Raw genomic sequence first — 13,656 nt, 5'->3', positions numbered from 1 at the left:
CTTCAGTCAGGTTTGATTTTTGTGCACCTTTTATGCCGAGATTCACTCTTTGCAGCCACCACCTGATGAAAGACCCTACCCTAACCTCATGGGTAAGTCAGCTGATTCTTTCCACAACTTCAGAGGTTAGCAACACTGAAACACTTGTTCTATTTTCCAACTACATGATACTTTTGATGATATGGGCTGTGAAGTTATAAAAATGCCACATATAACAAGACTTGCTAAGAAATCTGATACACAGGCAGCGCTTGGATTTCTTCAAGAGCATACCAACATGTGCACAGAACCTCTCCAGGTCAAAGACAGAACCCAGCAGCATACTGGGGCTGAGCAGACACTTTTGTTTGGGGAGAAAAGCCTCAGTTTTGAAGCATCTTCACAGGCACTCGGTGATGTTTGGATGGACACAGCTCAGCGAGTGAGACAAGCACTGCCTCAGCAGGGGCTCATAGCCCAGATCCTGCTCTATTTTTGCTGTCTCAGGCGGCAAACTGCCAGCTGCTTACTCCTTGTTACTATCTGCATAAGTTGGGTTATCCAGGAAGCCAACTGGGGATAAAAATGCCATTAGAGAAGTAATTCATTTAGACATACAGCTATTTAGGATATGCTTTCAGGAACTCCAGCCCAGAGCCTTTTAACCCTTCAGAGGCCACATGAGAACGATTCACATCTCAAAAGCATCTTCCAGTGGCTTGCAGCACTTCTGGCAACCGCGACTCCTGTGCCAGGCCACTCATGAAGTCTCCCTTTTTTTATTTTTTGTTTTGACTCATGAGTTTCATGCTCCAGCCTTCTCGTTTCACCAGGAAGCAGCAAAAGATCAATCTGCATCGGCCACCTTTGGATCTCTCTTGATTTTTACAGACTTCCATCACATCCCCAACTCCTCCAGCTGTTTCTTTTCGGGATGAAAAGCCCTAATCCACTCACGAGGTACCCTTTTAGGGGCCACTCCTTTCTGGGGGCACTCCTGGACCCTGCTGCGTGCCCACTTGGGGTGCAGAGCATGTTCAGCGGGCAGCTACACTGATGCAGCTGCAGAGTCTGGTTTCTACTGCTTTTCTAATGTTCCCCAGCATCTCCTTAGGTTTCTGCTGTGATTATTGAGACGTGAATAGCAGACAGCAGAAAGCTGTGCCCGGTGCAAAGGTGTTCCTTCTTTTTTTTTTCTCGGTGCTTCCCTGCAGAAGCTCTGCACACCTGTGTAGAGAAGCACTAAGCAAAAAAACCACCCAGGTGCACACAGACGCGTGAAAACGAAGCGGGGCTCCCCAGGCCAGCTACGGGTGCCGGCGAGGGGCAGCGGCTGCTTGCTGCTTTCTTTCCAAAATCCAGGCTGGAGCCAGCAGCACCTCCGAGCACCCCCGTGGCCAGGGCACCCCGCGCCCCGCTGGGCCCTTGGCCGCGGCGGAGGCACCGGGCTGCCTTTTATTGAAGCTCACCCCCTCGAGCACAATCCTGCTGGCTGTTTTCAGGCAGATCGATGCGTGCGAGCTGTTCTTACTTCGCAGGAGAGCACACGGGTGCCACCGACCCTTGGGGGAAACGTTCCGGTCCCGCAGAGAACGGAACGGGAACGGGACGAGCGCGGGGGGCGGTTAGTGGAGGGCTCGCGCCCAAACAGCCGCTCGTCGGTGTAGTCGTGGCCGAGTGGTTAAGGCGATGGACTAGAAATCCATTGGGGTCTCCCCGCGCAGGTTCGAATCCTGCCGACTACGGCCTGAAGTGTCCTTTTTCTCCCCCGGCCCAGCCGTTCTCCTCCACCCGCTCTTCCCCCGCGATCGTTTTGCACTAAAGCCGACCTCTGGCCAGCATCCGGCAGGGCGGCCGCCGCCCGCCCGAGGAAAGGGAGGCGGGACCCCGTGACAGCCGGACGTGGCCTCTCCTTCCCGGGCCGGCGCCGATCCGGAGCGACGCCGCTTCCCCGCGCCATGCAGCACAGCCCGGCGCCTGCCGTGCTGGTCACCACCAGGTACCGGGGCGGGGAGAAGGAGGCCGAGAGCAGCGACCCCGCCGCCCGCCTCAACTTCGCCAGCCGTTACGGGCGGAGCCGCCCACCGCGGCCTTCCCTCGGCGGGGCAGGGCCAGCGCCGCCCGCCGCGCTGCGCTGCTGGCGGGCGCCGCCCGGGGCAGGGGACGGGGCGAGCGGCGCCTCACGGGGACCCCGAGGCGGGCGCTGAGGGGAGGCTGAGGGGCGGCGGGCGCTGAGGCGAGGCCGAGGTGGGCGGCGGGTGCTGGTGCGTGGATTTGCCCCCCGGGGCACCGGATTTATGCGGTTCGTGGAGGTTTTTGGCATTTCAGAGCCGGGAGTGTTCACTGTTGTCTGGCCTGTCCTGTGTAACACCAGCCCCTCGGTCCTTTCTTCCTGTGGTAACTTAGGGTCGTTTCCCTTCCCCATTGACACTGCTGGGGACACAACGTGTGCTCCCACCCTCCGGAAACATCTTTTCCTTGTTAGTAGTTCGAAGTGGGTCAGAAGGAATTAAAATTTTGAAGTGAGAAACCTTAACAAAATAGATGCAGGCCTCTCAGCAGGGTGGGCTCTCAGCAGGATGGGCTCTTGAGATAAGGGAGGAGCTGCAACTACTGAGTCCCAAGATAAGGAAGGGGAATTCAAAGAATGCTAAATTGACATGCTGAAGAGACCTAATTGGGTGAAAAGTCATAAGAGGAAGAAGAGGAATCTTCAATCTTCATCCTGAAGACCCCTGCCTAAGACCATCAGGAGACATTGCGCAGGCGCAACGGGGAGGGACTTGGGGCGGGATTTATGATAATGATTTCTCAAAACTAATTGTAATATCTCTCCCTATTCTCGGGATTATCATGAATATGTAAACACTTACGCTATAGAAAGGAGCTGCTTTTCGCTCCAAAATGTGCACGTTTGTGGAGGAGCGATCCCCCGTGCACCCAGCGCTGAATAAACATACCTTCTTTATAACCTTACTGGTTGTAAAGTCGTGACTCCGCACGTCAATTTGTCCTGAAGCGTACACTGGTGTCTTTGAGGCGTGGTGTTGTCCGTGCTTTTGGCTCTGCCAGGCCGCAGGGAACCCAATCTGGCTTGAAGACAGGCCAGCGATGGGCAAAATAAATTTATTCTGTTTTCCCACCTGCTTGAAACCATGCCCTAGGTGGGTGTAGAGGTGCTGTTTTCAGTTGCATTACATTTTTAAAACCTGTATTTTCCTAGGTGTGATGAATGAACCCTCAAGAGAAATGCCTCAAGAAGAAAATGCCTGTAGCAATCTTTATAGAGAAATTATAAAGATATATATATAGATATACGTATTTTTTACCCCCTCAAGATATTTGACACCACATGAAAGCAGTTCCCTATCAGATGTGACATGAGAAACAAGTGTTGATTCAGCAAGGTCCTGACTCTTGCACCTACCTCCGAGGACATAAGTAGCAACTATTTCAATCACATTAACTTCAAAGCCATTATTTTAATCCTTAAATATTTGGCTGTATGAGAGCCTGACTTCCTCTGGAGCAGTGGCCTTGAACCTTCAAACATATCTTAACTTGCATACATGTTTTGTAGGACTGACTTTATATTAGGTTTAGCCTTGGAAATGGAAATCTGAACACCTGGATTTATTTTACAGTCAATAGACTTTACCACTTGCAAATTGTCCCATGGATATTGGAATGCTTTCAGTAATAAAATTGGATATATATGTGTGTGGGATTAAGGCTTTAGCAAGTGAATATATTTTCTAGCTTGTGAGATAGGATAGCTGTGTAGTTGTGACCTTTTTCACTCTTTATACATACTGGTTTTGGGAATAGGATTCCTAGCTGCTATGGTAATATAAATAAATAATAATCTGTATACTTGTAGTTAGACTATACAGAGGAACAAAAACGTTTGGTGGCTAATTGTGTCAAATATTTTGCCTTCACTTAATGAATAAACTAGTTGTACAAGTCTTTTTTCTCCTTTTACTATGGCCTGGGCTGTCACAGTTTGGTCCCATTCGGGCAGAGGTAGTTGGAGCTGCTGATAGGGCTGACTTTATTGAGGTCTGAAGTGCAGAGTCCACTCTCCTTGCCACACAGACACTGGAATAAAGTTTCTCTGGTCACAGCACTTATGTCTCTTTCTTTGCTCTCTTGCTTACAATGGCTACTTTCCTCCCTTTCCCACCTTGGCCTTTCAGTACAGAAAGAAGATTAATTAAAGTACAGAGCCTCTACATTATAGCAAATCAAAAGACAGGAATGAGAAACTGTGGCTGTTCCATGAACTGTGGAAACTGCTCTGTTCAGCTGACCCTTATGTAGTCTCCTCTTCTTCTGTCCAGTGCCAATGCTGCGTGATCTGATTGTGCAGGCACAGTGTTACTGGTATGAATGGTCTGTTACTGGTATGAATGGTCTCATTGTATTCAGGTGAAGTGATTCATGTTAGGAGAATTAACCGTGTGCCCAAGTCTCCCCTGAACCATCAGTATTGTAGACAAAAGCAGAACTGAGAGATACACAAGCCAGATTTAAATAAGGAGTAGAAGCAATAAACCTGTGTGTCCAATTTAAACAACTAGCCTTCTCCTTTTCCTTCTTTTTTAAAGCTACTACTGTAAAACTGATTGTGTTTGATGTGAAAAATGCAATGAAACTATATTCTGTCTTGGGATTTGTAGGTGCTGCTTCCATTTGAATTACAATAACAGTATCAAATTAAAACACTGAGGCTTCTTATTTTGCAGCTAAGGCATCACAAGAACTAGTGTGCACTTTGGATATTACGCTGTAGCTGTCTCAGCCTCCTGCTGATTTCTGTTTGTTTAGAATCATTTTTATGTTTAAAAAACCCACACAAATCTTTTGCTATGGAGATAATAGGGGTAGGTTTCCTGTAAGAGATGGTAATGAAAGTCGTCACAAGGCCAAAAGCAAACAAAAATGTAGCTATTCCCCCTCCCTCGAATCGCTTTCCAATACAGTCATTTTAGCCCAGACTTAACAATTTTAAAAGAAAAAAACCCTGGGTATAGATAAGGTGCTTACTAACTTCATGATATTTTTAGAACTTTTTGGTGCAGCAGCTCTTACAGTGAAGTTGTTGTATCATCTCAGAACATCTGTATGTCGTTGGTGTTTTAAGCTAAATAAGGCCATTCAGGAAGGATGGTTTTCTGGTGTTTTTTCCTTTTATTTACATCAGAGGTGAAAAGCAGGTTAATTTGTCGTTTATACTCTGTGGCTGTGTTAACAGAAGTCAGTCACTCCTGAGTACCATCCGACAGCCCTTTTTCCTGTCAGCTGCAGTCACAACTTTTGAGGGAGGGCACATCTGGAGAGCACTTCCTCTGCTGCAGGTATATTCTAAAAAAATCCAGATCCAGCTGATTTTACTGGCAGGTGTCCTTTGAGTCAGCTTTTTGGCTGCCACTGAAGGAGACAACACTCCAGATAATGACTGTTACGGATTCAACAGACTGCTGTGTGAAGGCCAGGCACCTATGTATTTATACCTAAGCACTATTGATTCTGTGTTTAGAGCCCATCAACATGTAAGAACAAAATTTTGTCTCATTGGTGTAAAGTCAAGTCCTTGACTGGCAGAAAATGAGAACGGAATTGGAGCAAACAGAATGGCATTTAGGTACCTAGTATAAAATCTTGCTGATGGTAGAGCTGTTGTTAAAGCCCTAATGTTTTAAATATGGCTTGCAGAGAGCTTGGGTACAAAATTTGGCCTGTGCCTGTGTTTGTTGCTGTCTGATTTATAGAGAACTCTCAAGATACTCTCTTTAAAAATCTTTTTATTCAGTTTTGCATTGGAGATTCAGAGGTTGCCTTCTTGGGAAAGCTCAAGTTTCAAAAGAACTGGTCAAGTTTTGACATGATTAGAGGAGTCTTTTGAAACTTTTGTTTGAAAGTAGATTGTTTAAACCTCTTTAAAGTGTATTTTAAGCTTGTACACCTCATCTATCCTTAGGTGAAGGGCACCTGTGTTAATGAATCTAAACTTCCTAAAGAAAGATGCAAGAATTCCTCAGAACACCTCTGCAATCCACAGGAAGTCCAAGGAAGATGGGACTTGGCATTCCCCATGCGACCAAGATTAAAAAAAAAAAAAGCAGAAAAAATGTTTAATGAGAAGAAAATTAATATTTTTTAAACAGTCCCTTCTGATTTTATTGAAAAGCATTCACTCACACATAGGAAAGACGCACTTGGACATATGTTTAGAAGTATTCAGTGCTCTGGATGATAGACTTCCTGATTCTGGCAGAGTACTTGGTTCTAGTGACAGCAGTGCTGTGGCTTGGCACAGGGGTAACTGTGGGGAAGGGATTGCTGATCAGTGCTGGTTTCCAGTCTATTGAGACAGCTTATTTCATAAACATACCGTTCTCTTGTGCCCCAACAGCAGCTTCTTGGTGTTACTCTTGATGTGTGAGCACTATAATATGATCCTGGTGTTCCTCTTGCTAAAATGTCATAAATAATTCCTTGGGTGGAAATCCAGGGGGAAGGTGACACCACGGTTCAGTGGATCTGAAGCTAGCAGGAGAAGAAAATGTGTTGAGTAAACTGCAGCAGCAGCTCCCTTGTTGCATTTTCCTCCAAGAGGAGCCATGGGTGGTTCTGACTGTTGTCAGCTCTCAGAGGTTAATGCTGTGATTCTTTAACTGATAATGAAAGGACAGGTAGTTTTGTTTCCAGTGGGATTTTCTGTGGGAAAGCTGAGATGCTTTAGCTACTGTACCCTTTCTGCTATTTGGCAACACGACTGTCAGTCACTCAAAACCAGAAGGCAATCCAAGAGATCATGTACTCCTTTAACTTACTCAGTCCTGGTAGGTGTTTGTCTAATTTTCCTCAAGGACTTCCACAGATGGAAACTGTGTGGTTGGCCCAGCAGTCTGCTCCAGCAACTTCTCTTTTTTATTTCAGGCTTTTAATCTGGTTCCCTGGTTGGCTCTTAACAAACCTCAACTTGTCCCTGTAGTCCAGCAAGCTCCTTCTTCCTTTGGTGGCCCCTTTCAGCTATTGTCTCTGTCATTCCTGGGGATGTCCTAAGGCAAAGGAGAGGTGGATAGGGCTTGGTGTGAATTGTAGTGAACAGACCTTTGCTTCAAAACAAGCAGTGATGAGAGATCATGGGATCTTCCCATCTGCCTTGCTGGGTAGGACAGCACTTCCACCTCCTGTGAGTGAAGTCCTGTTCTGAATGAACAGGATTCTCCCCATCTTCTCTTCCCAGAATTGCTATGTTCCTGGCATTTTGTCTGCAGTAGCCAGTGGCAGGTGCTTTGGGACAGGGCATAGGAAGCAGGCCATGTCCAAATTTGTATTGTTGCAAAGTTGGGGTTGTGCTACCTACCCCAGCAGTGTCGGGGTAGGGTCTGTCTGGTGTCCTGTTGAGATGGAAGTCTTTGCACTGACTTTCTTGAGCTTTGGACTGGATCCTTGGAAAGGGTCAGTTAAAAGTCTTTGTGCCAGTGCCTGAACTCTGCATGTATTTTCTTCCCTAGGCAAATTCAGAATACGCACACGGGCCTGGATTTGTCAGTGCCAGAATACCAGGAAATCCGTGGGAAGATGATGTCTGGCCATGTAGAGTATCACATTGTCGTCGTTACCCGACTGGCTGCCTTCAAATCAGCAAAGCACAAGCCTGAAGATGTAGTTCAATTTATGGTAAATGTTTAATCAGTGCTGTGTTAGTGATCACTTTCCTAATCAGTTTTGATTATTTTGGTCATCACAGCCTCCCTGGGTCAAGGGCCTTGGTAGGACAACACAGTCTGTACCATTTCGGCAATAGGGGTATTATACATATATTAATTGAACTTTTTATTCCAGGAACTGAAAGCAGCAGTGACTGTTGTTGCCTTTAAGGCTTTTTGCATTATGGGTCAACAAATAGAAGCCAATTAAGCTTTTTATAAGTCCTGCAGCAAAGTTAGTTTCTCTGATATGTGTATCAGCACTAGGACTTGGAACATACACATGAAATAAATATATAATAGTTTACTTGAATGGGGAATGAATCTTGTGGGGCAGTAAGAGGTATTTAACCTTGCAGCAGGTTAGCCTTGAGCTACTAGCTTTGACATGTTTTTTAAAATCTTTAGTAAGAGAGTTTTACAAGGAAGTGTCCATGTAAAACATTATTGAGTTGGATTGTATTTTGCATGATAACTGTAAAGGTTTGAAAACATAGCAGGTGAGATTCATTTCACCTGTTTTAAGTCATCTATAGCATGGGCATGTCCACTTAAGCTGTCTCACCTGGGACCGTCTATTGAGTCAATGGAAAAAGGTCCATTTCGGGTACATTTCATTTGATCTGCCTTAGCTGGCTGCTGAACCACTCCCAAGAAGTGCGTTTCTCTGTCCATTGACTATAAAGGGACTCTAAGGGGATGCACCCTGTTGCATGCTGTGAACATCTGCTCTTTTCAGATGTTTTGGGGATAACTGTAATGTCAGTGTGTGTGTGGTTACCTGGTAGACCGTTAGCCCTAGTGTAACTCACGCTCCATAGAAGATAGCTGATAAATGGATATTTACACAGTCTGATTTGCAGATAAAGCCACAACGTTGTGAAGATATGCATGGTGAGGAGATCTTATACATTTATTGCACTCCTTACGCTGTATGTAACTTTATGGCAAAAGCAGTAATGCTGGCATAAGAGTCTGTTTCTTCTCTCTCCATGTCCCTGACTGCTTGTTCTCACTCCTGCAGTGTTTCCTTCTGTGTGCCGGTGTCGTGTGGCTATTCTGTAATGTCAGCTGAGGAATGGGTAAATAGCTAAAAATGGGTATTAGGCGTTTTGTTATTTAGTACTAATTTACACCTGTTTCTTGAACCTAAAAGTTGCACAGCCCCATTAAAGTTTGGTTTAGAACAGAGGAAGGGCCAGACATGAGCAGATAAGAGAAGGGGATGTGGAATCGCTCTTTTTCTGCAGCAGTGCGTGCTTATATGATATTTCCATGCAGCTCTGTGCAAGAAAGAACCTGACTAAACCTGAGGCCTTAAACTGGGCTGTTGTCATCTAATGTTTTACTTCACTTAAGAAAAAGTAGATAAAATCAACTTGTCTATAAAGAAGAGAAACAGACTTCCTACTGTGCCCCCCCTGCCTGCTGAGGTTGTTCCCGTGTCCACTCTTCTCAAGTGAAATGAACCTTTCTAATTTCTTCTCTGGTCAGACCTGACTTTTCATTCTTCATGAAGAAGAAAACTGGTGTAGTCTGATGGGAATAACACTTTTCTCATCAGATACTTTTTTTTCAGCTGACTAAGTCTGACGTATTATATAGTTTCGTGTGTGAGAGTAATTTAAAACCGAGAGTTGGGAGGTTGAGGGATGGATGCTTTGCATCGATTCATTCCAATGAGTCTTTTCGGTACATATTACTGAAAGGAGCAGAGGGATTACACCTGTCTAAGCTTCTCTCTCTAAATTTGGTGTTTTAATCTAAGTCTGTCCCTGCTTTTATGGTCAATAGGGAGAAGGGAATGAGGTGACTCACCCTCTGGTAATGCCTCTCTTTGACTGTAAAGGGAAAGCATTCTACATTTTAGACAGCTGGGGTGGGGGAGGCTTCAACTCTAAGCTTAAGGCTCAATTGAGCTGCACACAACTCACTGTCTATACCACTGGAGGCGCCCTAGGATTTTGCACCTAGCCTTCAGAAGGTCCGGTGTGATATTTGCCAACTCCGCACAAGCCCCTTGGATGCCCCCAAATATCTCCGATGGCATGAGATGCCTGTCTTTAGGCAGAACAGTCTGCTCTGCCTTTGCTGCGGATTTCTAAGCTCCTATCCCAGTCAGTGCAGTGCTATTGAGAAGAATATAGCTGAGCATCTACAGTGTGGGGGAATCCACTTTGTGTAATGTACTGGTACTATCTGAGAAACCCTGAGTTATCCTAGGTGTCTGCACAGGGCTGGCAGATATGTCGCAGGGCATAAAGGCATCAGCACTGCCCTGGAACAGGGTGAGGTAAGATACAGTACACCATCCAAGGTACCACTAGCTGCCTGTGTTCAGGTGAGATGAGTTTCAGTCACTTCTTGTCAAAATGTAGTGACTCTAGCTGAGTGTCATGAGAGCTGAGACACCTCCTGCACGTATGCAGTTGTCTTAGCCTGGAGGCAAGTCCCAACCCTGTTGTACCAGCACAGACCAGAACCATGACCCTTCCCCAAGAACCGCCACCCTTCCCCAGAGAGTTTGCAGGTGAGGTGTAAGAGAACCAGTTGGCTGGGGAACAGCAGAGAAGAATGAGGTTACGTTGGTCACAGATCTAACATATCAAATTTTTATCTCAAGGTGGAGTGAGATGAGACATCTGAAGCAGGAAAAAGAAACAGCTGTGTTCCTGTTCTGCCTTCCCAAGTATGGGAGCAGGGTGAGAGAGGGAACATTTTTTTTTTGCTGTTGTTGAAATTGCCAAATTTGAGAGGCTGGAGGAGGGAGCCAATGCCACAGTGCTGAGATGACAAGTAGGTTAGAGAAGATGAGTAGGCATGGTAGGATTTTCATTGGTTCTGGATACATTAATCCAATTTTGGCTACCTCAGGAGCCAGGTCTGTGTTTTGAGACTTTCTTTTGAGTCTTTCTTTTTCTTCCTCCTTCATATCCTTCTCCCCATGAAGTAACAGCTACAATGATTTCCTCGTGTAGCGCTGTTCTTCCACCTGCTTCCAGTTGAACTGACTGCCCTCCATGCTCTCGTGCCCTAGGTGGCAGCAGCGAAACTGGCTTTCTTTGCATTAGGCTGTGAACAACTGCAGGCAGCCATGTGACTGAGCAGCGTTTAGTGCTCAAATAGCTTCTCTGTATCCCCTGGAAAAAGATGCTGAGTAGGACAGACGCATCCTCTAAGCTAGCTGTGATCTCTGGGCTGCGATTTAGACCACAGTGGATCAAGATGTGTTAAGGTCCTATGACCAAAACCAGATGAACAGCAAAAAGATATTTCAGATCTGACCTGTGGAGTTACTGGCCTTTACTCTGGGTCTAAACAATCCAGAGTTCCCTGTTCCCCAGCCTTAATGGGACTGTGCAAAATCAGTATCAGAGCGTTTCTAATTGAAACGTTTGTGAAGCATTAACAGAAGAAGAAATTAACTTCTGTGATGACTTTCAGATCTAAATTATTAAAAACTGGAGGGATTTTTTAATTTAAAAAATGCCATTTGTAAAATAGGGCAAATGGGTTGTAGAACTGCTTAACCTTGAGGTTGTATTTGGTAACTGAAGGAAAAGTCAGCTGCATTTCTTTGAAAGGTCGGAATACTCTTGCCCTGTGAAAGAGTGAAACTGCTTTTATCTTTGGTACTGCTGCAAAGGAGATATTTAATTATTGCCTGTAGATCTGCCATTTTCTGTGAGAAGGAGAAAAGGCTTTGTTTTTCTTAAATGCATTTCTTCTAGCCACACCTTAGGTTTTTTAGCAATTAACTTCTCTCTTCCCAGTCTTATTAAAAATCCACCCAGCCAACAGTGCCTTTTTTCTATCTGCGCCCAGTTTAATTGCTTCTTTTTTACAAGTTATATTAGTTAGTGAAGTTCTTTCTTTTTCAAAGTTGAACAAATAACTACTGGTGTTTGACAGTCACAGCACATTTTTGGGAGGTGTTTGACAGGCACAGCACATTTTTTGGGAGGTATTTACTATAGAACTGTCTTCCTCTCATAAAATGAGGGAGCATAAGTACGTGGGTGTGTATTCATCTATGTTTTCATCATTGCCTGTTTGCATATGTTGGCCTTCTTTCTGTGGGCCTCAAGATCTGTGCGTTGGAGCTGCTGCTGTTTCCTGACCATACAGGTCTGTTGTAAAGATAAATTCCTTCATATTATAACCTATGTGATGTGAGAGAGGGGAAAAAAAAAACCCTGTTCAGTGTACAATAGGTTCGGGAGCCGTTAAGAATTCATGTTGATTAAAAAGAAGTGTTAGAGTGCTTGCTCTTCTGCTGGGCAAAACAGATGGGGAGAACAGCATGTGGTCATGTAATTAAAATCTACTATAATGCATACCCACGAGGTCACCAAGCAACATTAATTCTGGTATGGCTTGAATTGGGAGTGTACAAGTGAAAACTTGGTTTGTGCTGTCTGCGAGAAGGGATGGTTTTGGTTCCTGTATCCAAAGTTAGTGGCTGTTTTAAAGGACAAAGCTGCTATATCTCCATTTTCTGACGGTGTTAAGAAGTGGGCTTTGTAAAAAGAAAGTCACAGTAGCCATATGTGTTTCACAAAATACTATCAAATCAAGAGTGCTCTTCACTAGCATGCATAGGTTGGCCAAAGGGCTTGAGTTAGCTCCGAGCGCTCCATTTCATTGAAATCCTTGCAGTAGATATGAAGCATATGAAGATAAGTTTGAGGTCAGAAATGGGGCATTAAAAGGAAAGGAGGCATTAAACCTTATATAATACTGAGTGGGATCAAATTCCCTATGCACATCTGAGAGTCCCAGGCTCATATCCTGCAGGCATTCTGGTGTGTGTACTTTCATGCATGAGATTCTCCTGAAGAAGGGGCAAGGCGCATGCATGAGATTTGAGGGATTAGCAGCAAACTTCAGGCTTTCACTTTGAACTTCCCGGTGGTTTGCTTAACCTTCTAGCCATATTTGATCATATTCAACTTACTTATTTGTTCCTGGTGCAAAAAATACTCAAACCATCCCCGTCTCTCTTTAAGTTCTATGTTAGATGTTAATTGTTACAGGCAAATAAGGTCTTGACCTGGCAAATATGCACATGCTTTGCCATATTTGCATGATTATCTCTTTTGAAGTGGATTGAGCCTTTGATATTGTGACTTGACAGAACTCCTTGAAGTGTGTGCACTCAGGCTGACTTACAGGTGGTGGGGTTTTACCTCCACAGCATTCACAGAGTTCAGTTAGAGACGTGGAGGGGGAGAGGATAATTGCAGGATCAAGACCTAGAGGAATTATAGCCAGCAGGAGAAAAATATGTGAATATTAATTAAATGATACTTTGTTTACTTAATAGGATTAATAAAATGGCTTTTAGAGCAGCATTTATTTTTTATCCTGACATTTTGGGCCATAGGATCCATAAATTATTTTCAAAGGGTTGTGAGTGGTAACCAGAAGAAGCAAGATTTAATTTTGTTACATGCTGATACACCTTTCTCCTGGAAAATTGTCAGAGGGTGTCAAATTGAAAGGGTCCAAAGTTGTCATGGCAGAGCAGTGCTTCCTGACTGGAAACGTGTAAGAATGCTCTGCATGATGCATGGGTCTCAACCTGAGAAAAGACACTCTGTGAGACCTGGCTGGCTTTTTGTAAGGCCCCTGTGTTGCCTCTGTGCTGCTGCATCCAGCTCTGGGGACCCAAGTGCAAGAAGGACATTAACCTGTCGGAGCAGGTCCAAAGGAGGGGAACAAAAATGGTCACAGGGCTGGAATGCCTCTCCTGTCAAGAAAGGCTGAGAGAGTTGGGGTTGTTCAGCCTGGAGAAGAAAAGGCTCAGGAGAGATCTTGTTGCAACTTTTCAGTATATAAAAGAAACTTACGAGAAAGATGGAGAGAGTTTTTACCAGGGCCTCTAGCGACAGGACAAGGGGCAATGGTTTTAAACTGAAAGAAGGTAAATACAGGTTAGACATAAGGAAGAAAT

General features: G+C 44.9%; 1 protein-coding gene and 1 non-coding gene across 2 annotated transcripts in view; both read left to right on the top strand.

The window, feature by feature from the left end:
• Positions 1-275: 275 nt before the first annotated feature.
• The window catches only part of HS1BP3 (HCLS1 binding protein 3), a 57,060-nt gene continuing 43,679 nt past the window's right edge, over positions 276-13,656 (top strand). Inside the window, exons 1-2 of the mRNA XM_074820132.1 lie at positions 276-1,978; positions 7,506-7,671. Coding sequence (XP_074676233.1) covers positions 1,938-1,978; positions 7,506-7,671 — 207 coding nt within the window. The 5' untranslated portion in view covers positions 276-1,937. The remainder of the gene's footprint in view (positions 1,979-7,505; positions 7,672-13,656) is intronic.
• TRNAS-AGA (transfer RNA serine (anticodon AGA)) lies at positions 1,643-1,724 on the top strand. Its single transcript has one exon. It is a non-coding gene; the product is annotated as a tRNA-Ser (tRNA).

Source organism: Strix aluco, chromosome 3 (genome assembly GCF_031877795.1).
Source record: "Strix aluco isolate bStrAlu1 chromosome 3, bStrAlu1.hap1, whole genome shotgun sequence".
Lineage (NCBI taxonomy): Eukaryota > Metazoa > Chordata > Aves > Strigiformes > Strigidae > Strix > Strix aluco.
The sequence above is the reverse complement of the archived record's forward strand: the minus strand, read 5'-3'. Positions and strand labels throughout refer to the sequence as shown.